Consider the following 23,860-nt stretch of genomic DNA (forward strand, 5'->3'; position numbering starts at 1 on the left):
GACATTAACTTGCATAACATAATGTTATGAGAGCGTAGTTTTCTGACGTCATATCCGGCTGCTCTTCTTGCCGGGGTTGCGCAGAAGTTCACTCTGCTATGCTAGCTTCAGAAAGACAAAGTGAAACAACCGCAAACCTTTAACCTTCGGGGACTCCAGTCATTAGGTGTTGTTGCTTAACGGAGGCCTGACAAGGTTGACACCTCGAAATGTTTTGTCTGTCCTCGACGGTTCAGCCACAGGTGAGAAAGCTACAGGCCCTGCTACGGTTAGCTATTAGCTATTGTGCTGCAAACCTTGCCCTATTTAGATGAGCTCTCTGGTTAGCAAGGCTAACCTTGTTCGGTTTGTCACCTGATAATTATTTCAGAATTATGTATTTTTATTTTACTACTAAAGTCAGTGAAATGTGTACACGGCTCCGTACTTTAAGCTTGCTGGTTTTGTTTTTATTCAGTCTTTATTTTAAGCCTAAAATGGACTTTTGTTCATTGCAAATAAGTAAAAAATAATCTAAACTATTCAGGCAAATTTGTGTTTGAAACTTTACTCTGGAAATGAATTTAGTCCAACGTAATTACTTTTAATAAAGTTCCATGGCGTTTTTCTATGAAGTGTTTAAAACATGCTTTAACTGCAGCAACTTAGTACAGTGGTTCTCAACTGGTCCCAACCAAATTTAACCTTATTAATCCATATAATCTTTTTTTTTTTAAAACATAAATCTATATATTTGCCCATGCAACAAGCATTTCACAACAGGCCTGTCAAAAGAAAAGTTTATTTCAAAATAAAAGACAAGTCCAACCCAACATGAGACATTAAGTATTTATTTATTTTTGACCAGCTGTTCATGACCCACCCAGTACGGGTCCGCGACCCACTTTTGGGTCCCGACCCACCAGTTGAGAATCACTGACTTAGTAGACAGTGACTGACTGTGTCTGTTTTACAGGTGACGGTTCCTTTGAGTCACCTCATCAACGTACTTAATTCTCCGAAGAGTTCTGTGGGAATCAACACCAGAACCTACTCTAAAACAAGACAACATGGATCAGAGGCAGAGAAACATTGTTCAGAGGTGCTCATGTCTGTCTGAACACTTTACATTACAGTCTGGTTGACTTAAAACACATGAGAAGCATTTATAACTGAATTAAAATGTGTCACGTGGAATGGGGCTGACATTTTCAGGTATATTTCTGCGAGAATATGAGTCCTGGAATTTTGGGAAATTTCATTCAGAAATAATTACTTTTGTTGGGCATTATTTATTGAAATTAACCATAAATTAATAAAGAATTTTAAAAAAAAGCCATTCAATTTCAAAATTCCAGGAATTTTTGAAGTTCCTTTAACAGACATGTTAAATATAGTTGAGAATATATATTTCATCATCTAAAATATTAAAATCAGCTATTTAAAAGAAACTCACAATTTAAAGTTAATTTCAATATAGATATTAAAAAAAAACATTAAAACTACAAGTAATTGTTTTTTAGTATTCCCAAGCTTTAGTTGCCCTGGAAATTTACCAGAAATGTTCGGCTCCTTTCAGAATCAGATATACTTTAATGATCCAAGGACAAAATTACTTTCTTACAGAGGCTAACGAAATATTACAGATGAAAAGAAACACTAAACAAAGAAAATAAATCGAAAACATGCATAGTTAAGCAAAAGACTGTTAATTAAATACAAGCGCACACATTCCAGTAAAAAACTAACACAAATATAATCCATATTATACAAGTATGAGCCATCTACCAACTAAATCATATGCACTACATCCAAGGTTATTATAACAATAAGATGCGAACAACCCAGGCCTAACTGATAAAGGCACAAGTGATTGAGCATAACGTTGAGTTAACCAATGATAAGATACAACCAGTGACTAATGTTTGAATATTATAGACATAATAGACGTAATAAATGGTGATGTTTGTGCGTCTGTGCAGGCCGTGTTGAACCTGAGGGAGCTCGGCCTGTCAGACCTGGGAACGCAGCAGGTGGTGAAAAGTGTGTTGCCATGGTTGAGCCCACAGGAAATGTCGCGTCCACTTTGTGTTCAGACAGTGTGGAGGACATCACACCTATCCACACACTCCTTTTTTCACAACAAGTATGGTGAGAATCTAAGTAATCCTAAGGTTTTTCTACGAAATGAAGCTTTGTAATTTGCAGTTTTTTTTTTCCTTTATCTTTTCGTTATGAATAGTTTTCACGGTTCATTTAGTTAATGAGTCTCTGATACTCTGCAGGTTCCTCACTGGGTGTAATGCCGATGTCAGCTTCTGTTTTTTCAAAGCAGCATTCTTCACCTCTTCTATCTGTGTGCACGGAGCTACAATACTGGTCAGGTAAGGAGACTATTCTGCAATATTCACAAGGATAAGTAGGGCTGTGCAATTAATCAAAATTTGATTACGATTTTGATTATTACACCAAACGATTACGAAATCAACATAATTGAGAAAAATACGAGTTTTTAAAAAAAAAAAAAAAAAACTTTTTTTTTTTTTTAAATTTTGCATACATTTTATTTGCTAAATAAAACAAACTCCGGACATCTACAAAGAATAAAGCTTGGCACTCACCAATTATTAATACTAACTCTGAGTTTTTTAATCCACGCGCTGGCCAGCTCCTCCGTCCCGCTCCTCTCAAAGCTAAAGCTAGCCTAGCCTGCAGGCTAACATGAGGAAAGTTGTTGCCAGCGGTGTTAAAACATGGCAGGAGAAACGCTTGGTAAAAAAGCGAAGCAAGGCAAGTCAAATTCTCTTATATGGGAACACTTTGGTGTTCCCATATAAGAGAATTTGATGAAGACGTAGAGCAAAGACACATCACGTGCAATAAGTGTTTTGTTTTGTGCAAAAGTGAACATACTTGATTTTAGTGTTTGAAGGATTTTATTCACGCTTATAGAATATATTTTACATTGTTTTGTATAAAAATAAATAACTTTTTGGTTGACAAATAATTGTTTAAATAATAGTGATTTCAATTATGACTAAAATAATTTCGATTGTTTTTTTTTTATAATCGAGCAGCCCAACGCGGTGCTGTTTTTGGCTGCACGCTATTCTCCCCCTGTACTTAAGGCAGTCACTGCGCGCCTCCGTCCCAAATACGAGGAGAGACGCGTAACTGCAGCCTCGTAATAAAACGCTTAAGTTCAGACTGGAGAATAGGGCCCAAGATGCTTTAAAACTGTTTCTGAAATGTATTGTTTTTTGCTATGCCTGTGTTTAGTAATGCACTGTGTGTGATCTCTTGGTTTATTTTTTTTTAAGTGTTTATTCAAAGCCGAGGATTCAAAACTTTGAGAACCAAAACCAGACGACTCAATTCAGCGTTTAATCGCCAAGTGGAATCTGAAGGGATCACTCCGTCTTTTATGAAGGTAAGAGATCAGAGTTTTGCACCCGGAGGTTGGCTGAGTGTTTTTACTCAGTCTCAAACATGCGTTAAAAGGAATGTCTCTCTGTAGTTTATTTTTAAATGGACAATAAGTAATAATAAAAACTTTTATTTAAAAGTGATTTTCTATAAACTCACAAGACACTTTACAGATTAAAATAACAACAGCAAATACAGTGATGAAAACAAAGAAATATAAATCAGAAAAAAGAAAGAACATCAGTGAAAAAAATTTAAAAAAAAGGCAAGAAACAGGCATTTATGAGTAGAAGCTGAGTGAAACAGCATAACTGTTTTCTGGTACTGGTGTATAATGTAGGGACAAATATTTTAAACAGTTAAAATATGAATTGAATTATATTATGCGAATTGAAGACAGAGATTAGTTTCTCTTCAGTTTCTTTCAAAAGGAGGAAAAAGGTTTTTATTACCCCCTCTGGTGTGAGAAGTATAAAGGCTAAATCTAATGTGCATAGATTTGTTTTAATATCTAATAGTGTTTTTCAACCTTGGGGTTGCCTGAAATGTATACTAGTAATTGATTTAAAACATATATATAATACTGATTTTTTATTTTTTATTTTTTTTTTTTTAATTAAATTATTTTTAAAATTAAAATACAACACACAATCTTAAACAACTGTATTCTGTTCTTTCACTTTCTCAAAAATAAATCTAGTTCAAATAAAATGCGGTATGGAACAATGTGAGATGGTGCAATTTGTCTCTAATTCTGTATTTGTAACACGATCAAAACTAATTTTAGAAGGGAAAAAAAAAGTCTTTGGGGGTCGTCAGAAAATTGTGATATAAAAATGGGGTCACGATCCAAAAAAGGTTGTGAACCACTAATCTAAGACAATCAATACAACATTATATAAGCGACTGTTAAATGGATGTTCTATCACTAGCAGTTTTTTCTATTCAAAACTCAAAAAGAAGCAGAGCCTCATGTAGAGGTTAGATGGGGCCCAAAAACAAAACAGCACAACACGACCAGAGCCCGACCCGTTAACTTAAATTGTAGGCCCGATCCGACCCTAACCCGACTTTAATGCGTGACATCTCGGCCTGACCCGGCTCGGGCCTAAGATCTAGCCTCAAGCCAACAAAGTGTTCCCTCACTTGGTAAAGTTCGTCGTATTTAACGAGTCTTTTGTTTTCATGAGTGTCAGCTGTTTTTTTATTATTCTTTTTTTAACCTCAGGGTTTTCTAACCCGAGACAAGGGGGTTGAAGCTGAAAACATCGATGGTTTGTTGAAGGACAAAAACATTCCTATTGGCCAGCAGGAGTCCTTTAAAAGGGGCTTCGCTGAGGGGTTCCTCAAAGCACAAACTTTGACACAACGTAGTCAAGGCAGGTTTGAAATAATTCACACTGAACAGTTTATAAAGGAGTTATTTTTAATGTATATTTATGCTGTTATTTGTTCAGACTCTGTGAGGAGGACTCGTCTCATTCTGCTGGTGCTGCTTGTTGTTGGACTCTATGGCATCTCAAAGACTCCCTTCATATCGGGTAAAGGCCCTTCTTCCTTCTTCTTTTAGAGTCCCTCTAAAACTCTTATTACACTAATGCACATGGGTCAATATTCGGCCCTTTCGAGCATCAAATTCAGCCCGCGGAATAAAGTAAAAATGACTGAAAACATGAATCATAGTGTAAAAATACCAAGTAATTCAGTTGTAGATATGTCATCCCTCCAAATTTGTAAATTCAATGAATATCCACAATATTTTTTTCTGTTGTTTTTGCTGTTGTTTTGTGTTTATATTGTCATATTTTGAGTGTTTTTTTTCTCATTTTATGTGGATTTGTTTGTCGTTTTGTTTTTTGTTTTTTTGCCATTTGTTTGTCATTTAGTAGATTTTTCTTAATTTTTTGTTGTTTTTGATGTCATCACGTGTTTATCATATAATTTATTGTGTTTTTGTTGTTTTTTTTTGGGTAAAAATTTAACATACTAATCCAGTTCCCATAGGAAGTATGTATTGCTATAGAAAAGTTAGAGGTTAAGTAGCTTTTTCATGGATGGCCAAATTTAGGTTCGTTGTGAAATGTGTAGAGTGATGACTATTGTGCTTTCATATATTTTGGCTTTTTAGCAAGGACACTGTAGGGAGTTGAACCCCATCTATTCTGATTCCAGTTTGTTGTCCTTGCGGATCCGGATCTCTCTTTTTGCTTTAGGGACACCTCAACATTGGTTTCCTTCTACAAAACAACAAAAACAATACTGAAACCAGGCTTTTGATGACAAAATTACAATTATTTTGTTATCTGGGTCAGAATGGAATGGATTACTGTTTGTTGGCCTTGCTCCAAGTCTCTGTAGAGCTAGGACTGATGACATCACTGAGTCCATCGAGTCAGGAGGTGGGGCATCCAAACAAATGCACACCCTTGAACCAAGCAGCAGCCATGTTGAAAGTCTCAGGTCAATCTGAGTCTGATTCACAGAGAGATTTGAGGAACACACAGACAGACAGACAGAGATTCCTTGCTAGAGAAGATTCTTCTCCTTTTTTGTGTATGTTTTTGGTGTTATTAAGTACATTTTCCTCTCATTTTGTGTATTTTTGTCGTCCACTGTCAGCACACAGTTTTCTACAGTTTGTTACTGTCATATTTTGTTTTTTTTTTCATTTTATGTGTTTTTATTTGTCATTTTGTGTTTTTGTTGTTTGCTTTTTGTTAATTTAGTAGATATTTTGTTGTTTGTTTTTTGAGTAAAATTTTTATATATTTTTCTCTTTTTTGTGTATTTTCGTTGTTTTTTGGAGTTATTTAGCATATTTTTCCCTTATTTTGTGGATTTTTGTTGTCAACTGTCAGCGCACAGTTTTTTATCACATGATGGCAGTCATTTTTTTTTATCACAAATTATTGAAAAAATAGATATTTTCCAAAATCCTGCAATTTTATTGAAATTATTCCACAAATCTTTCTCAAATTGAATGAAAAATTTCATAAAAAAACTTAAGGAAATATAAATATTGGATATTGTCTCTAACTTTTTGTTACTTTACGTATATTTATAGGGCAGAATAATGTTGAAATTGCTTGTGTGTTCAAATGATTCCAATGTGCTTGCTGGAATACTAATAGTTTTTAAACAGATGTTTTAAACTCTAACTTTTAGAATAGTGTACGAGTTGATTTGGTTAATATTATAACACGTTATAATCAAAAGCATGTTCTTATACCTGTGTTGGAGTGAATTAACTGTCATGCAGTGTGATTTCGAGCTTTAATCTAACCATTTTGGATAGTGCGGTTCCGAACCACATCAGGCCTGGACTCAGCCGTGGACCCTGTACAGATGAAGAACGTGACGTTTGAGCATGTGAAGGGTGTGGAAGAAGCTAAAAACGAGCTACAGGAAGTGGTTGAGTTTCTGAAGAACCCTCAGAAGTTCACAGCCTTGGGAGGAAAGCTGCCAAAGGGTAGGGTGGTTGTGACCTCACAAACTTAGAGAAGAGTTTGTTTGTACACGAGTTCAGTTATTGTACTTTTTCACTTTAGGCGTGTTACTCATTGGGCCCCCGGGGACCGGAAAGACTCTGCTGGCCAGAGCAGTGGCTGGGGAAGCAGATGTGCCATTTTACTACGCATCTGGCTCCGAATTTGATGAGATGTTTGTTGGGGTGGGAGCCAGCCGCATCAGGAACCTATTCAGTGGGTCTTTTTTATTTGTATTTTCTTTACTCCTATTTATTATTATAATGTGTCTCATAGTGCTTTTTTTGTTCTTGTTGTTTTCTTTTTTAACCTTGCAAAGCCTGACTAGCGTTCTGATAAACAACCCAAATAGAGAAATAGATCAAAAGTTTTCAAGACAATAATGGTAATGAAATAATAAAAAGTACAAATTTGCAATTTGTAGTAATTTACAGAATTCTCTAAAATGCATTAAGATCCGTGAAATATTTTATTATAATACAGTCAGATAAGGTAAAAACACTACTCAATGTGCTGAAAATGAATTTTCTTGCTTTTCACTTTAGGGGAGGCGAAGTCCAATGCTCCTTGTGTGATATTTATTGATGAACTGGACAGTGTGGGAGGGAAAAGGATTGAGTCTCCCATGCATCCATACTCCAGACAAACTATCAACCAACTTCTTGCTGAGATGGATGGGTAATATTAAATTATGAATGTATGTGAATGTTTGTTAGTTTTTACAAATTGCTAGTAATTTAAATCTGTAGGAATGTAGTCTTAATGGCTGCTGTTTAATGTGACAGAAATAAAGAAATCACATAACTCTGTGATAATGTTAGTAATTCTTTTTTATATTTTTTTAGGTTTAAACCAAATGAAGGCGTAATTATCATTGGTGCCACAAACTTCCCAGAGGCCTTGGATAAGTATGATTCTTCTTTTTTTTTTTTCTTTCTCATTACTACCATGACATGTATTAAAATTTCACATGAAATGACATTTCTTATGCAGTAGTTTTTGTTTGGTGCAAAGAAAAAGCAACAACTCTCATCGACTGTTTATTTAAATTGTGTGCTTGCATTAAAACAACATTTTACTAATGAACAAAATTCTTAATGCAGTGCCCTGATCCGCCCAGGACGTTTTGACATGCAGGTGACTGTACCAAAGCCTGACGTAAAGGGACGAACAGAGATACTTAAGTGGTATCTAAAGAAGATCAAGGTGGATCCGGGTTAGTAAACTGACTCAGTTTTAAAATAAAGCAAGCAAAATAAACAATCGATTAAAAAAAAAAAAAAAAAAAAAAAAAAAACACTGGCCTGCCTTATGGTTATTGTTCTTGTTTCATTGCAGCTATTGATGCCAGTATTATTGCCAGGGGCACTGTGGGCTTTTCTGGGGCTGACCTGGAGAATCTGGTCAACCAAGCAGCCCTGAAGGCAGCAGTAGATGAAAAAGATATGGTTACTCTGAAGGAGCTGGAATTTGCTAAAGATAAAATCCTGATGGGTGAGTCTATGAGCAGTTGTATTGATTGCCAATACCTTTTTGTAAAAGAGTTTTAAAACAGTGTTTTTTGTTTTGTTTATTAAATTTAATACTAATATTTTTCCCTAAAGGACCTGAGAGAAGAAGCGCAGAGATTGACAAGAAGAACAAGCAAATCACTGCATTTCATGAATCAGGCCATGCTATTGTAGCCTACTACACCAAAGATGCCATGCCCATCAACAAGGCCACTATCATGCCCAGGGGCCCCAGTCTGGGACACGTAAGGGGAACTGAATATAATACAATATATTTTATTGTCATAAATGTAAAACTACTGCATTTAACCCATCCCAGAGGAGCAGAAGCTGTAGCAGATGCTACGTATGTAGCGGTTTGTACCTTTGACATATTGTTTACCGTTTTTCCAGGTGTCCATGCTTCCAGAGAACGATCGGTGGAGTGAGACCCGTGCTCAGCTTCTGGCGCAGATGGACGTCAGTATGGGTGGTCGGGTAGCGGAGGAGATCATATTTGGGCAAGAGAACATCACAACTGGTGTGGATTAGTGTTGATAAAGGCTCTTAACACTACACTCACACTGCAGGTCTTAATGCACAACTATGATGTTTTTTAAAAAAAAAATGATTTTTTTTTTGTGTGATCGTTCATATTACATATTGAATGAGTCTTCAATCAGTTTGGAGTATGAGCATAATGAGACCCTGAAGTGACCCGCATGCACAGCAGAGGTCCTAACGTGGCTGCTACAGATGCAGAGACGGAGTCGACACTGGCGGGATAGGGATTATGAATTATCAGAATATAATTAATAATATGAATTATAATGATCAGAATTGTGATGTTTTCGTATTGTGATGACGTAGAAAGCGCCTCAGCTGTTCAGACTGTAGTCGCATTGCAAAAAATCAGATATGTATCAATTTATGGCCACATATGAAGTTGACCTGGGTCGGATTTGAAAAAATTGTAATTTTGCTGTTCAGACTGTCTTTAATAGATAAGATACAGGTCGCATATGGGCAAAAAGATCAGATTTGCTTTGCATTGGCCTGCAGTGTAAACATAGCTTATTTAGACTGGCTAAAACACTAGTTTACAATTACTTCTGTTGTTTCTCCTGCAGGAGCATCAAGTGACTTTGACAGTGCTACTAAGATTGCCAAAATGATGGTTACCAGGTTTGGGATGTGTGAAAAGGTAGTGTGAATTAAAAATGACATAAGATTGCTGTGATGTGTTCTCTGATGATTCTAATGAGCGCTGTGTGTCTCAGTTAGGTGTGATGACCTACAAAGATTTAACCGCACAAAGCCCAGAGACACAAGCTGCTGTGGAGCATGAAGTCCGGGTTTTATTGAAGGTTTGTGCAATAAGTGTTAATATCAAAGTATTCAAATTGAGCACAAAAGGCGTGCTGTCCTCGCAACATGTGACTGTGTGCTGCTAGACAGCCAGCTAATCATTAAAGAAAACTCCATACACAAGGCTTTCTTTTCTTGCATTTATGGAGATGTCTTGTAATCAAATGTGAAAAATGTTGACAATTGATAACTGGCATACAGAAAAATGCAATTACTATTTATATTATTCATGTGATATGCTAAACACAAACCACTGGCTAATACAAATGAAATGCATCAGCAACGGCTAATGGAAACACCATTGAGTTTGCGAAACATACTTAAAGTAATAAAACCACACGTTTCTGGTCTCTATAGACATAATACTAAAATAAATGATCCTCTATGGTGAGGAGTTCCACTCTGATAACCATTGAACAGATTGTACCATGAAATGTAATTATTTATTTATACCCTATGAACTTATTTGTAACTTATCACTCTTATGAAATTATTAATGACTTTGACTCAAAGGCATGACGTGATATTTTATTCATTTTCATTCGCATTTTTTAGGATTCTTATGACCGTGCCACGGCCCTGCTGAAGTCCCACGCTAAGGAGCATAAGAACTTAGCAGAAGCTCTACTCATGTATGAGACGTTGGATGCCAAGGAGATTCAGTTAGTCCTGGAGGGCAAGACCCTCGAGACCAGATGAAACCAAACAATCCCAGCCACCAACAGGGAGGGCTCGGGTTTTAAAAGGTCAGGAAGTTACTTTTTTTATTTCTTAAATGCTGTTATATCTTCCTGCTGTCAAAGAATCTCACGTGTATTTAAAGCTTCCATTCAACGCCTCAGCAGCTGTTTTCTGCATGTTCAGTATATAGGACAAAGATTTTAAGTATAAAGTGTGATTAAAGGTTGTTGCTGTGGTCGCTTTATTAGCTAGGAAGAATGTAAATATGTACTACAGATGTCAAAAAAAAAAACAGCCTCTGGACTCTATTTTAGTAGATTATAAACAGCTGAGGAGAAATGGGGAATTATTATTTTTGGATCAAAACAAGTGACGTGTCAAAATGCTGCTTTTAAAGCAGCGAGAAATAAAAAAAATGCCCATTGTTTTACTAGTTTTCCATCACTAGTTACCTTGTTAAAGTAGATCTTTAATGTAAAGGCTACAATTGCTGTTCTATAGTCAGAAAGTCCTGCTGTTCTTGATATTTAAAGGTGGCCTTCTTGGGGAATGTACAATAAGATAAATTATAGCTTTTTGAGTTAAATGTGTACATTTATATTGGCTGTTTTTGCATCAGGAATGGCTGCTGTGATTACTGCTCAGAGACTTAATGCTACCCACAAAGACACTTTAAAGTATGTAGTGATGAAGCTTTTGAAAGTGTAATATTAGCCTAATTTATTTCAAGTTCAAAGGGTGTAGGCCTTAGAAAAGCTGCTCAGCAGAATGAAGAGCAGGTTTTCCTGATGCCAAACTGTATCATCTGTCTGCGCATCCTCATGACTTCAGTGCAAAGGTATTTCTCAGCTGCAGTTGCTGCCCTTTCTGTTTGGAACACAGTGGATTGTAGCACAATAAACGTTCTCCCGATAATGTCAACCAAAACATGTTGCTGAAGTGTTATCTTTGTTCTTTAAAGAGACATTTCTCCAACTCATTCTAGAGTTTATGCTTTGGATTAAATTTTGAATGTGTTACAAGTCATACTGATTATTAGTTCTCATGTGCTCATAGCATATTCTCTGATGTTAGGCCTGTAGCCATCATGGCTGTATATACTATACTGTATACAAACCACCTAATGGATATATTGTATATAATTGTTTTGGTGTGTTTTAATGTGTGTACATTGAATGGCTCTCTTGCTGTAGATTTCTCAACAGTGTGAATAAAATGTAAATTTTATGATGAAAGTGGCTCAATAAAGAGAGAATCACAGAAAAATTATATCTGGTCAAAAATCTATTTTTTCTCTGCTGATGCAATCTTTACATTTGTGATGAAATAAATGAACAGGTTCTTGATTTTGTGTAATACTGTGGTGAAAAATCCCCAGGGTATTCTGTAATAAAGTCAAGTATGATGCAACTCATTTTCAGGGATGAAAGTAATGGATTACAAGTACTCCACTCACATTCCTGTTATTGAGTTGCTTTTATAGGTACTTTTTTGAGTATATTTCAAAATCAATACTTTTTTTTGTTCTGAAGTATGTTTCAAAAGAAGTATGTTACATTTCTACACCCAACCGTTACTGAATAAATGATTGTTTTAAAACAATCAAAAGACATTGTGAAACTACAAAAAATGAAATGACCAGACAACAATCAAATGCATCACATCATAACCAACCAACCAGATTAAACATAATGCACCACACCAAAATGGACACAAAACTGTAGCTACACTTGGAGCCTGAGAAATGTTGTATTTTGAATTGAATTAATTGATGTTATTTTAGTCATGAAATAATTCTACATCTTGACAAACCTTTTTATACCTTTGTGGAAAATGAATTCCAATTGTACACGATTCAATCTCTTACATGTTTACTGTTTGCAAATGAACCGTGGCAATATTTATTACCAAAAATAAACGTGGGGGGTGTAAATTGAACTAGTAACTTTTACTTTGAGTACTATTTCATTGAGCTACTTTTCACTTGTACTTGAGTATTTAATGTATGACGTACTTGTACTTGAGTACAGTTTCATTCAAGTAACAGTACTTCTACTTGAGTAGGAATTATCAGTACTCTACACCTCTGCTCATTTTTCATTCCCCCATTTTAATGGCATTTCCCAAATTCTCCAAACACAGGGATAAACACCAAGCTGTGAAAGAGTCCAAATCCAATCGCAAGAAACACATTCCTGAAGATGCAACTCCCAGAAAAAGCCAGCACCACCACCACCACTAGCATGGTGGCCAATGCTCCCAGCCGTATCGGGTACCACAGCTGTGCTAAAGTCTCTTTAACTTTCTCGTCTGTATCGCTTTTTGTGCTGATGACAAAAGAATAAGAAATATGTTCGGAGAAATCGACAGAGAAGCCAATGCACGTGACGAAGTTGATCATTGCAATGGAGTCTAGATTTACACCCCACAGTGACATGAAACCAGTCACACCAAGCATGACTGAGTAAATCGCAAAAGCCACCGATATGGAACAAAGGATTGGGTATCAGCAAGAGGGAAACCACGAGCATTGCCCGGTCCGTGTAATCTTAACTGTAACAACAGAATACTGATCAAAATATATAAACGCAGGGTGGTATACAAGAGGCTTCACCACACAGTCCTCTGTGCATTTTAACAAAAGGTCTCTGAGCGTCTCATCATATTCAATCATTGAGTATTCATACCAACCTACGATCTAACGAGAACTAACGGAGGGATAGTCATTTCAAAAATGGGTCCCCGTGACACGTACGGGTTAATGGGCCCTATTTATACATTGGTATGTGTCAATAATTTGGTACCACCAACCGTTGTAATATTTGACTCGTAAATAAATGAGAAATAAACTTTTTTTTTCTTTTTCTTTTGGGGCCCCAAATCAAAAAATTGGGCTCTGAGCGTATACATCCATAGATTATACCAACCAAATTCCAGCCTGATCCGAACTTGGCTCTAGACTCAGGCAAACATTCCTTAGAGTATTTTTAAAGATAGCCAAAACACAAACTAATTCCTTGTCTTTTCCTAGTTTTGAACACATTCAAGGTAAGTTACAGATAGGTAAAGTATTTTTTTACATGACAAAATGTAACGGCTATTCGGCTACATATGTATAGTGAAAGCCAATTTTTTTAAATTTCATTTATTATTATAACTCACCTTAGTCACAAACGTTGCTCACTGAAGACACCTGTTGGTCAATATTTACGGGTTTTTTTTTTTTTTTTGTTTGGTTTTGTTTTTTAGGATATTAGACTTTAGGGGGGTGTGATTGTTCTTAATACCACACAAGTTTAAGAACATTAAATAAATTTCAAAGCAATACATCCTGTATACAATACATAGCAACACGATTTTTGTTGGCCTTGACTACGTCAAAAAAAAAAAAAAAAAGCAGGTAAGTTAGGGTCTGGGGATTATTATTATTATTATTATTATTATTATTATTATTATTATTATTTCCAACATACACATACAACAGCATACAAGGACATACAAAATAAATACACGAAAAGAGTGCCAGGTGGTTCATATACAATCAAACATTTTAGAAACTGTACAGATGTTTTCTGAGACTTTTTATTTTTGGATTTCTTAATGAGATTTTATTTATGTTGGCCGGTGTGGTGGAGAATAATACTCCGCGTGAACGCTTCCTACAGGCGCATGCGCACTAATAGCGTAGTAAATATTTACACGTATAGGTACAATATTTTGCTCCCTTAAAATTTCCTATTATGATAAACGCTAATTCTAAACTAAAAATTGAAAGGAAATATTCTTACCTTTTTTCAACATGACGCACGCGAATGCGCAGTTCGCCATGTGCGCATGCCCACTGTCTACCGTAGGAAACTTTCACGGTGGGTTTATTCACCAGTACACCGGCAGAGCCTTTTTATTTATTTATTTTACAGTTAACAAAACACACATCACAGCACAAACACACAGATATACATATATTTTACAAAGGGAAAACATAAATCCAAGGTTGGAGTTCAAAAGGTTATGTTCAGTTCTTCAATAACAGAAAGAGTCCTTGCAGCTTTCTTGGTGTTGATGTATTTGATAGTGTTCAGGTAACGGCGCAGTTCATTATTAAAGCAAATAAAGGTTTTTTTTTTGTTTTTGTTTTTTTTTGTCCATTTCATGCAGTGGATGTGGAATTTGCCCAAAATAATGATTAACCGGCCATTTACTATGGCCACTAACATATAAAAGAACGTCTTTTGCATTGATAATTATAAGTTTATTCATTTTCATTAATATGAATTCTGAAATGTCCTTCCAAAAAGCTTTAGAAAATGAGCAATGAAACATCAGGTGAGAAATTGACTCTATTTCATGATCACAGAATGTACAAACCGTTGGAGTGTTTTTTTTTTGTTTTTTTTGTAGGGTAAATATTATAGATTATTTTATAATGCGCTTCTTTAACTTTATTTCTCAAACAAAACAATTCTGCAATGGTCCAGGCTTTTCTCCAATTTATGTTGTACACCGTCAGAATCTGGTTGTCGGTAAACGCAGAGGCGTGACGTCACCGGAAGTTACGTTCTACAGCAGACTGTCACAGGAGACGATAGCCGACCGCTGTCCGAAAACAAGTGGAAAAATTTACAGTTTAAAGCGCTGCGGGCTGGAAGTCAAAGCGCCTCGGACACGAACATGGACGACGACGTGTTGACAACCTTGAAACTATTGATAATTGGTGAAAGCGGAGTGGGGAAATCCAGGTTTGTGTGTGTGTGTGTGTGTGTGTGTGTGTGTGTGTGTGTGTGTGTCAGCGAACAGTGTAGCTAGCTTGAAGTGGTTGTTGACGTTTACGTGTTACGTAAGTTTACTTTAGCCTAATGTTGCTGCTGTGAGCTTGTCGTCTTTGTTGATGAAGACTTTGCCTCTTTCATGTTGACGTGGAATTTGTTACATTACACATATTTACCTTGGAGAAACAATAGTGACTTTCTAAACCAGCACTGAAGGGTGCAGCTGTTCTAATGATTGTCGGTCGTGAACCTTTTTTTTTTTGTTGTTGTCACCTTCTTATTTCCATATGATCTGCTTCCCTAGCCTTCTCCTGAGGTTCACAGAAGATACTTTTGACCCAGAACAGACTGCAACGATAGGTAAAAACATCCTCACAAACGCAGATGTAATGAAACTGATTGTGTCGTGAACGTGTATTAATTTCCTCTCTGATCAGGTGTGGACTTTAAAGTGAAAACCCTCGCAATAGATGGAAATAAAGCCAAGCTCGCTATCTGGGTAACTATAAGATCATTTCCTAACACGCTCAGCTGTTGTTGTCTCATCTAATAAGATGACACATGTTTGTATAGCACAGTGACTCACCCGGATGTACCTGCTTAGTAATGTGACCTATTGTTATGATACATTTTAAGTATGTGTTAATGTTCAAACAAATATAAAGTACTATCTTTTTTTTTTTTTTTTTTAATGGTAAAGATGGCAGTAAATGCGTTGTTATTGTTTTTAAGGCTTATGTTCCTACCCTGTAAACTGGTGGCCCGGGGATCACAAGTGGTCTAATTTTGTGTGGCCCTTAAAGTTAATGTAGAACATGACTATAAATACACAAAAATGACAGAAACAAATACACATAACCATAGCAAAAGTACACAAAATGACAACAAAATCACTCCAAAAGACACTTAAGACAAAACATACACAAAAATAACAGGCAGAAATATACAAAACAACAATAATACACAAGACAACAACAGTAATACATGGAGCGACAACAAAAATAAACAAAATATCAGAAAAATACACAAAAATACACACAATTGTCTCACAACACATTAAACTCCAACTTAAATGCACAGAATGGTAGAAAATTATTCAAAACAACAACAACAAAATGTACACCAAGGGGTTATGCTACGAATCTAGAATACCTCTTATAGCGCTAACTTCCAGGATGTAATCAGTGTGTGATGGACTACAAAGCTCGCTGAAGCTGAATCACTATGGCAACTAGTCTTTCACAGCTAACCTGGTCTCGACCAAGTTTTTCTCTAGCTTAAATGTTAGCTTGTGATAAAGTCCCGCCTCCTGACCAATCAGATCTCTTAGAAACCGAGCTGTCCAATGAAAATAGCCCTTAGGCTAATTCTGGAATATTTTACAGAAATGTTTAATAATATGCACTGTCCCCATAATAAATTAATAAATAAAACAAAATGACAACAAAATTATTCCAAAAAAACACTTAAGACAAAACTTACACAAAAACATACAAAACGACAACAAAAACAAACAAAACAACAACAAAAATACACAAAATAACAACAGTAATACATGGAACGACAACAAAAATACACAAAATGTCAGAAAAATATATACCAATATCAGAAAAATACACAAAAATATACAGAAATACACAAAATTGTCTCATAGCACACTAAACACCAATGTAAATGCACAGAATGGTAGACAAATATTCTAAACAACAACAAAAATATACAAAACGACTCCAAAAACACAAGATGACTCAACAGAAATAAACAAAACCTCAAAAACGCATTCTTTCTTTCAATGCTCAGATTGTTCTTTACTTTAAATGCAGACATAAATGTTGATTATGTGGCCCTTGGATTAGACAATCACATTTTTTTGGCCCCACTGTGATTGAAGTTGTCCATTTTTGGCCTCAAAACTTTTATCAGGTTTTAAAATGATTCATAGCTCTGAGCCAGGAACAGGTGTCATCATCTGCTACACAACCTTTATTGATTGTTTTGACCGTTATATCTACAACACTCACCATTTGATGTGCTAACAGTCCATGTTAGGCCACTCCTCATATAGAGGAGAAATTATTCATTTTCTGTTTCATTCTGAAGATTTTCCACAAGATGGCGACATTGCACAGTTGATATGCTAGAATGTCACTATTAAGCAAACATCCACTTAACATTTAAATAGCAAAAATAAATAAAAACATGTATCTATGTTGTATTTGTAATGGTCTAAGTGGGCAGCCACCAGTGATGATTCTTCAGTGTTCTGCTGTGGCTCCTGTTACTGCCAGAAGAAGAATTTAATCAACAACAGTGTTTTATTTTCTGATATTCTTATTTATTTATTTTTAAGTTCCATAATGAAGGTCTCATTTACTTAAATCATAGATAATGCAAAATGATATTAATGAAATTGTGCTTGGTTTGGTTTGAGTGTTGTTGTTTTATTTTATGGGAAATGTTCTCAGAATAATTGTGCCATACCAATGGTATTAGCTATCAATATCAAGTGTTTATTATCCCCCACCATAAAAATGTGGAAGGGGGATATAGGTTTGGGGTCCGTCCGTCTGTCCGTCTGAGTTAAAGGGAATAACTTTCCTCAGAAGCTGTTTAAGATAGGTCAACCAAATTCAGTGTGTGGTGTGTGGCTTCAGGGTATCAATACCTTGATGGAGTTTGAAAATGAGAAGTGCACAATTATTTCTTCCAGAGTTATTGGCCTTGTGCCATTTTTTTTTTTTACTCTGTTCGAGCCTGAGGTATCTTTAAAGGGGACAGCTTTTCTTAGAAACCGTTTAAGATAGGATAACCAAATTTGGCCTGTGGCTTCAAGGTATCAGTACCTTAATGGAGTTCGAAAATGAGAAGTGCGCAATTTTTTTTCTGGAGTTATTGCCCTTGTGTCGTTTTTTACTCTTCGATGAATCTTTAAGGGGACAGCTTTTCTTAGAAACTGTTAAAGATAGAATAACCACATTTTGTGTGTCGCTTCAGGGTATCAATACCTTGATGGAGTGTGAAAATAAGAAGCGCACAATATTTTATTCTGAAGTTTTTGCCCTTGTTCCGGTTTTTTCTTATGTGTACATTTAAGTTAGATTTAGTACATTTAGGAAAAGGTTGAGCGTTATAATGAGAACCAATCTGGTGGGGGATGTTGATGACTGTCTTCTTGTTTACCTTTTACTTTCAATTGTATTAAAGACATATAATTAATATGAGTTGGTATATGTATCATTTTGAATGGTTTATTGCTAATATTATTATTGTTAATGATATTATTACCACTAATCTTTTGTTATTTGGTGGTTCAATATCTCTAATAACAGAGAGCTCAGTTATTCAATGACAAATCAAATTTTGCTGAAACAATAATTCCAGCAAACATTTAGTCTTTTTTTTTTTTTAAAATGATATGTAAGGTTTCATTTATTCAGACATTTTTTAATGAAATTTGATCTCCTGACGTGTAGATGGTGGTGGCTTTTCAAACGTTTTAGTTTTCATTTTTTCATTTTATATTTTTTTCAATGTGTTTACATTCTGTTGTGCCCTGATGACAGGTTTCTGTCAACTAATTATAATCTTGTTTTTGGCTATTGTAGTTAAAATGCAGGGTGCACCATTTACAGGTCACCAGTTAATGAAAGAGTAAACCAACTATATAGGCTTTTTCTGTCCTTATGTTTGCAGGACACGGCTGGACAAGAACGTTTTCGTACCTTGACACCAAGCTACTATCGCGGTGCACAGGGAGTCATCCTGGGTAAATAGTTGATGGCACATTGAAATTCTTCTGTATTTAATGTATTACTGCATGTTTTACGAGTTTGCACTTTCTAGTTTTATGTGAAATAATAGTTTATTTGTGGACTGCAAAGGATTGAACAAACATCCCTACGTTTGAACTATCCCTCTCCTGTTTTTCAGTGTATGATGTCACTAAGCGTGATACATTCACAAAGCTTGAAAACTGGCTGAACGAACTTGAAACATACACGACACGCAACGAGATCGTAAAAATGCTGGTTGGAAACAAAATTGATAAGGTGAGTCGACACGTGGGCCTAGAGATCAGTTCTGTTCTATCATTTTCACTCATTCAGAACCTTTTGCTTTTAAAGTGCTGATTTCCAGTGATCTAAAGCTCACATGTATTTCCCTTGTGTGTCTTTCTGTGTGCCACAGCCATCTGTAGACTTTGCTGTGCTTTACTTGCAGTTGTGTGATAAACTTGTGATGTTTAAGCACATAATCCTTGACCATGTGTGTTCCACACAAAGAAAATTACATAGGTTGTTTTTTTTTTTCCTTTCAGGATGACCATGAGGTGGATAGAAATGAAGGGCTGAAGTTTGCCAGGAAACACTCTATGCTTTTTATTGGTGAGGATTGGTGTCACATTAGATGTGGCCATTTATGGTTATTTTGTGCAATAGTTTTTAAATGTAACCTAAAGCTGTTGGACCACACGTGTCAAACTCAAGGCCTGGGGACCAAATCCAGCCCTTTAGAGCATCCAATTCGGCCCACAGTCATAGAAGTCATAGAAATCATGACTCATTGTGTAAATTACAAACTAATTCAGCTGTACTTATCTCCAAAATAATACACAAATTCAATGAAACTCCACAATATTAGCAGGGCTCACATTTTCCCCACGCTTATATCACATAATCAGTCATTTATAATCTCATATTGTTAAAAGAACTCAAAATGTTTCCAAAATCTGGCATTTTCCCCTCAAATTATCCACAAAATCTCCCCAAATTACATAAAAGACTAATATCTGTCACTTATTGCTTTGATATTATCATTTTTGTACATATTTTATATTCTAAAGCACCATAATGATTAAATGACTCATTTTCCTGCCTAAAATCTATGACCCACTTAAGATCAACTGCTCCGTATTTGGCCCCTGAACTAAAATGAGTTTGACACGCCTGCTTTAGAATAAACTGTGATGCAAGTAAAGCTCAGACCGGTAATTGGACACTTAGAACTTACTTAGTCATGCGTTAAGTTTCCATTAGTCGCATTTTGTATTTGGATTGTGAGCATCCACCATCAGCGTGGTGCTAAAACAGAAACATGCTGAGTCATTCCAAAGAAATACATGACGATTACGATCTTGCAGGCTTTTTATTTATTGGATCCATGTCAGCACATGTTCCTGATCGAGATACATCTATCCCTCTGTGGGAAATTAGGTTTACATATTTATGGAGTTTCCATTTTAGAAAAGCCAAATTAAGGGGTTCAGCTCAGGGCTGGGCAACTTCATGTAGATTTAATCCTTCATTCCACTGGATTTATTCTCCTTTTTCAAATAACCTTATTTCAAACATCATATTGTGCTTTGTTCTATCTTGTATATTTTAGTGGTGTATGAGATATTTTAGGTTTAAAAACAATAATAAGTCATTGGCTTGTGCAAGTATTTCTAGGAAGGACTGAAGGAACATAACATATGCTTATACAGTTTGATTTGATTTGATCTTTATTTATCTCAACCTTTAAAATAAAATGAAATTAACAACTAAAATAGTCAAATTAGCAACTTCAGTCAAATTAAATGAAATGTCCTGTCATGAAAAAAAGAATAATCCAACCGTGAATATTAGTGCTGATAATGTAAATGATTTTTCATTTCATATAGTGACGTACTGTATTTGTAGAAACTGACACCAATTACATTATGTGTTATTATTAAATGAGCCATAGTATATAATCATTTGAAAGATGTAAATCCTATATTTGATCAGAAATGTAATGGGTTAAAAGTGACTGTAAAAATGTAAAAAATGTGGTGAAATAGGATTTTAAAAACCTCAGAAATTGGTAAAATTAGAGTGGTCAAAAACAGACAGAAAAAGTGGTAAAATAAAGGGTTCAAAGTGTCAATATTGGCTTAAAAGTGGCAGAAAAATGTAGGAACAGTTAGCTTAAACTGGCAAACAAGGAGCATGACAAATTGTGAATGTGGTTAATTTGGCAAAAATAAGCATGAAATGTGGTGAAAACTTTAAAGAGGTTAAAAGTGACATTAATGGGTCAACATATGCAATATCAGGTGAAAAAAGTGGTGGAAATGGTTTATAAGTGTTGAAAATATCTTGAAAATGTAAAAAGAAATGTGTTGAAAATAGTTTAGCATTTGGCAAGTTTGTTGAAATAGGTTAAAAAAAAAATAAGCAAAAATGGGCTTAAATTGTTAAAAAAAATATTCTTATTTGAAGGCATCTTGATCATGATAATTGTCCTTCTTTCCAGAGGCCAGTGCAAAAACCAAAGACGGCGTCCAGTGCGCCTTTGAGGAGCTTGTGGAAAAGATCCTCCAGACTCCAGGACTTTGGGAAAGTGAAAACCAAGGTCAGAAGGTCCGTCTGGGAGACGAGGAGCAGGGCCGGGCCGGGGCGTGCGGAGGTTACTGCTCTATTCCCTGAAACAGAAGAGGCCACGGACTACAACAGGAACGACTACGGACCAGAAAAAGACAGGCTAACAAACGAGTGGGTGAAGCTGAACGAGCGCTTTGAAAAGAGAGTTATTATTGGTTTGATTAGTTCTGTCTGTGGTGAGGCGGACATTGCTGCTTGCACACTTCCTTCTTCAACCATCCACTCTTGTCACTGCTTTCTATTTAAAAAAAAAAAAAAGATAAGTAAAAAGAATTATGCAGTAAAAGCCTCCAGTCTAAGAAGGTATAGTGTTTTAAATCATCACCGTCTGGTTTGAATTTTTCTTATTTGCAGCAGTGATCCAGCTGTGCATTAAACCGTCAGGTTACTACTAGTATGGTGCCTTTAACAAAAAAAAAAAAACAATTAGTAGGGTACAGGATATCGCCTGTCAAAGTTAATCCACAGTCATTATTCTAATCAGCATGGACGGCTCTTTCCTATAGGAGAAGCTGGTTCTCTGCTGCTGCTTTAATGGCTGCAAATTGTAATCAATCTGCAAAGTACACAATGTTCTCCTCTACATAGAAACATAAACATCTCATCTTAGGGATGAACGCAGAGGAACTCCATTTTTTGCATTTAACTCAGAGCCTCACACCGGTTTTCATTTCACTGCACACTGTGAATACTCTTAAAGTTGGTTTGTCGTCAACATGAACACACTTCTGTTTATTATTTTATTGATAAAACAAAAACTGATTTACCTTCCAAATCTGTCTTTAAAAATGTATCGAGGCTGACTTTAAGTTTGAAACACTAGATCATTGTTTTCTTTCATTTTTCATCATCCCAAACCTTTCTTTGTCTATGCATATCTGACCTGGGATTACAGTTTCTATTCACTTTTTCAGTTTATTTTATTTAGACTCCATGTATTTTTTTCTTCCCCCCAGGTGTTGTATAAGAGCATTCCTCTCTCTATCCCTGTGTGATGTAAACGCTTTGTTGTTTTTCTCATTAAGGAACACGTTAACATTTTTACTCTCCGTCCCTTCACCATGCTTTAGCGTGTATATTACTATATTATACATCAGTTTCAATCGGACAGTTTCATTTTTATCTGCCTTAACATTGAAAGACCTTTGCTGGAGTTTTGATTAATTACTGTTTGTATTGTTTGAATTGAAATAAATGAGAATTTTAGGATGCCCTCACCTACGTCTGCATTTGCTGCTTTTTTTTTGGCATGTTTACTTTATGTAATATAATAAAACAATGGCACACATGCAATTTTAAAGAGTAACTAAACCCAAAACCTTTTTTTTTCTGCGGAAAACAAACCTATTTTATTACAAAATAGTGTTGTTGATTGATTATTGTCCAACTCTTGTCATTTTAGACAAAGTTATTCAATTTATCATATTATGTTGTAAAAATGTGAGAGTGACTGCCCTCTATGGGTTAAAACCTGGGGATTAAAATCACATTTTACTATTGGCTGAGAATGGTGGTTTGTGACATTTTGGTGGCTTCTTACATCACTAACCACCAGTGTTAGCCCCGCCCCTCCAATAAAAACTAGCACCTGTGGGCTCTGCAAACTGTGACAAGTAGGTTGAATAGAGAGGGATGGTGAGTGGTAAGTACGTAGTTAGCATAGCATATATTGTTCTTTGGAGATTTTATAGTATAGACTGGGCGTGTTTTAAGCTTCTCCAGGAGCCCCGCCTACAATTAAGGCATTTATTGAATTTCCAGACTCGATCCACATCAGCCCAAAAAAGTTTTAGTTCCTCAAATTTGACGTGTTTAAAGAAGGAAGAAGCTTTGAGAAGTTTAGCCAAAAAAAGGGTCTGAACTGCATGGGTCTGAGCAGCAGTTGGGTTGCCAGGTTGTGGTGGTCTTTATTCATCAAAGTAATCATGGGAATAAAAAGAGATGCCAGGGAACTTGATTATTGTTACATTATGAAGAGTGAATGTGTGGTCTGCTTCAACAGAGGAGGTATTGTATAGGGAAGAGCTGCTACCAAACTAGTTAATTTAAAAGATAGCTTCACACACTCTTATTACTTTTCATTGTGATGATATTGATTAAATGTTTAATGTGCTGTGTGATTTCCCATTGACTGGACGGTACGCATTACTTGGGTCCTTTATAGTCAGGATGAAAGTAACACCATCAAATACACTGTAGTTTTAAAAATATATACTTTTTTAAACTATGCACTCTTAAAAATAAATAACTAATTTTTC

General features: G+C 35.7%; 2 protein-coding genes across 3 annotated transcripts; both read left to right on the forward strand.

The window, feature by feature from the left end:
• The first annotated feature begins 48 nt into the window (after nucleotides 1–48).
• On the forward strand, nucleotides 49–11,698 carry yme1l1b (YME1-like 1b). 2 transcript variants are annotated; one of them, XM_028473548.1, is made up of 18 exons: nucleotides 49–242; nucleotides 956–1,081; nucleotides 1,962–2,130; nucleotides 2,265–2,363; nucleotides 3,300–3,409; nucleotides 4,634–4,784; nucleotides 4,863–4,946; nucleotides 6,701–6,874; nucleotides 6,954–7,106; nucleotides 7,436–7,568; nucleotides 7,736–7,798; nucleotides 7,994–8,106; nucleotides 8,229–8,384; nucleotides 8,495–8,646; nucleotides 8,795–8,921; nucleotides 9,511–9,584; nucleotides 9,661–9,747; nucleotides 10,304–11,698. In XM_028473548.1, exons 1-18 carry the CDS (start codon nucleotides 210–212, stop codon nucleotides 10,445–10,447), a joined length of 2,148 nt encoding a protein of 715 aa, XP_028329349.1. In that variant the 5' UTR covers nucleotides 49–209; the 3' UTR covers nucleotides 10,448–11,698. The 2 variants fall into 2 exon arrangements, with proteins under 2 accessions (XP_028329349.1, XP_028329350.1); XM_028473549.1 differs by having other exon boundaries at nucleotides 6,722–6,874.
• Nucleotides 11,699–14,976: 3,278 nt separating this feature from the next.
• On the forward strand, nucleotides 14,977–22,819 carry LOC114479770 (ras-related protein Rab-18-B). Its single transcript, XM_028473621.1, has 7 exons — nucleotides 14,977–15,168; nucleotides 15,503–15,558; nucleotides 15,636–15,697; nucleotides 18,892–18,964; nucleotides 19,129–19,247; nucleotides 19,517–19,583; nucleotides 21,475–22,819. Exons 1-7 carry the CDS (start codon nucleotides 15,101–15,103, stop codon nucleotides 21,645–21,647), a joined length of 618 nt encoding a protein of 205 aa, XP_028329422.1. The 5' UTR covers nucleotides 14,977–15,100; the 3' UTR covers nucleotides 21,648–22,819.
• Nucleotides 22,820–23,860: the final 1,041 nt, after the last annotated feature.

The sequence above is a fragment of the Gouania willdenowi genome, chromosome 17 (assembly GCF_900634775.1).
Source record: "Gouania willdenowi chromosome 17, fGouWil2.1, whole genome shotgun sequence".
NCBI classification, from domain to species: domain Eukaryota; kingdom Metazoa; phylum Chordata; class Actinopteri; order Blenniiformes; family Gobiesocidae; genus Gouania; species Gouania willdenowi.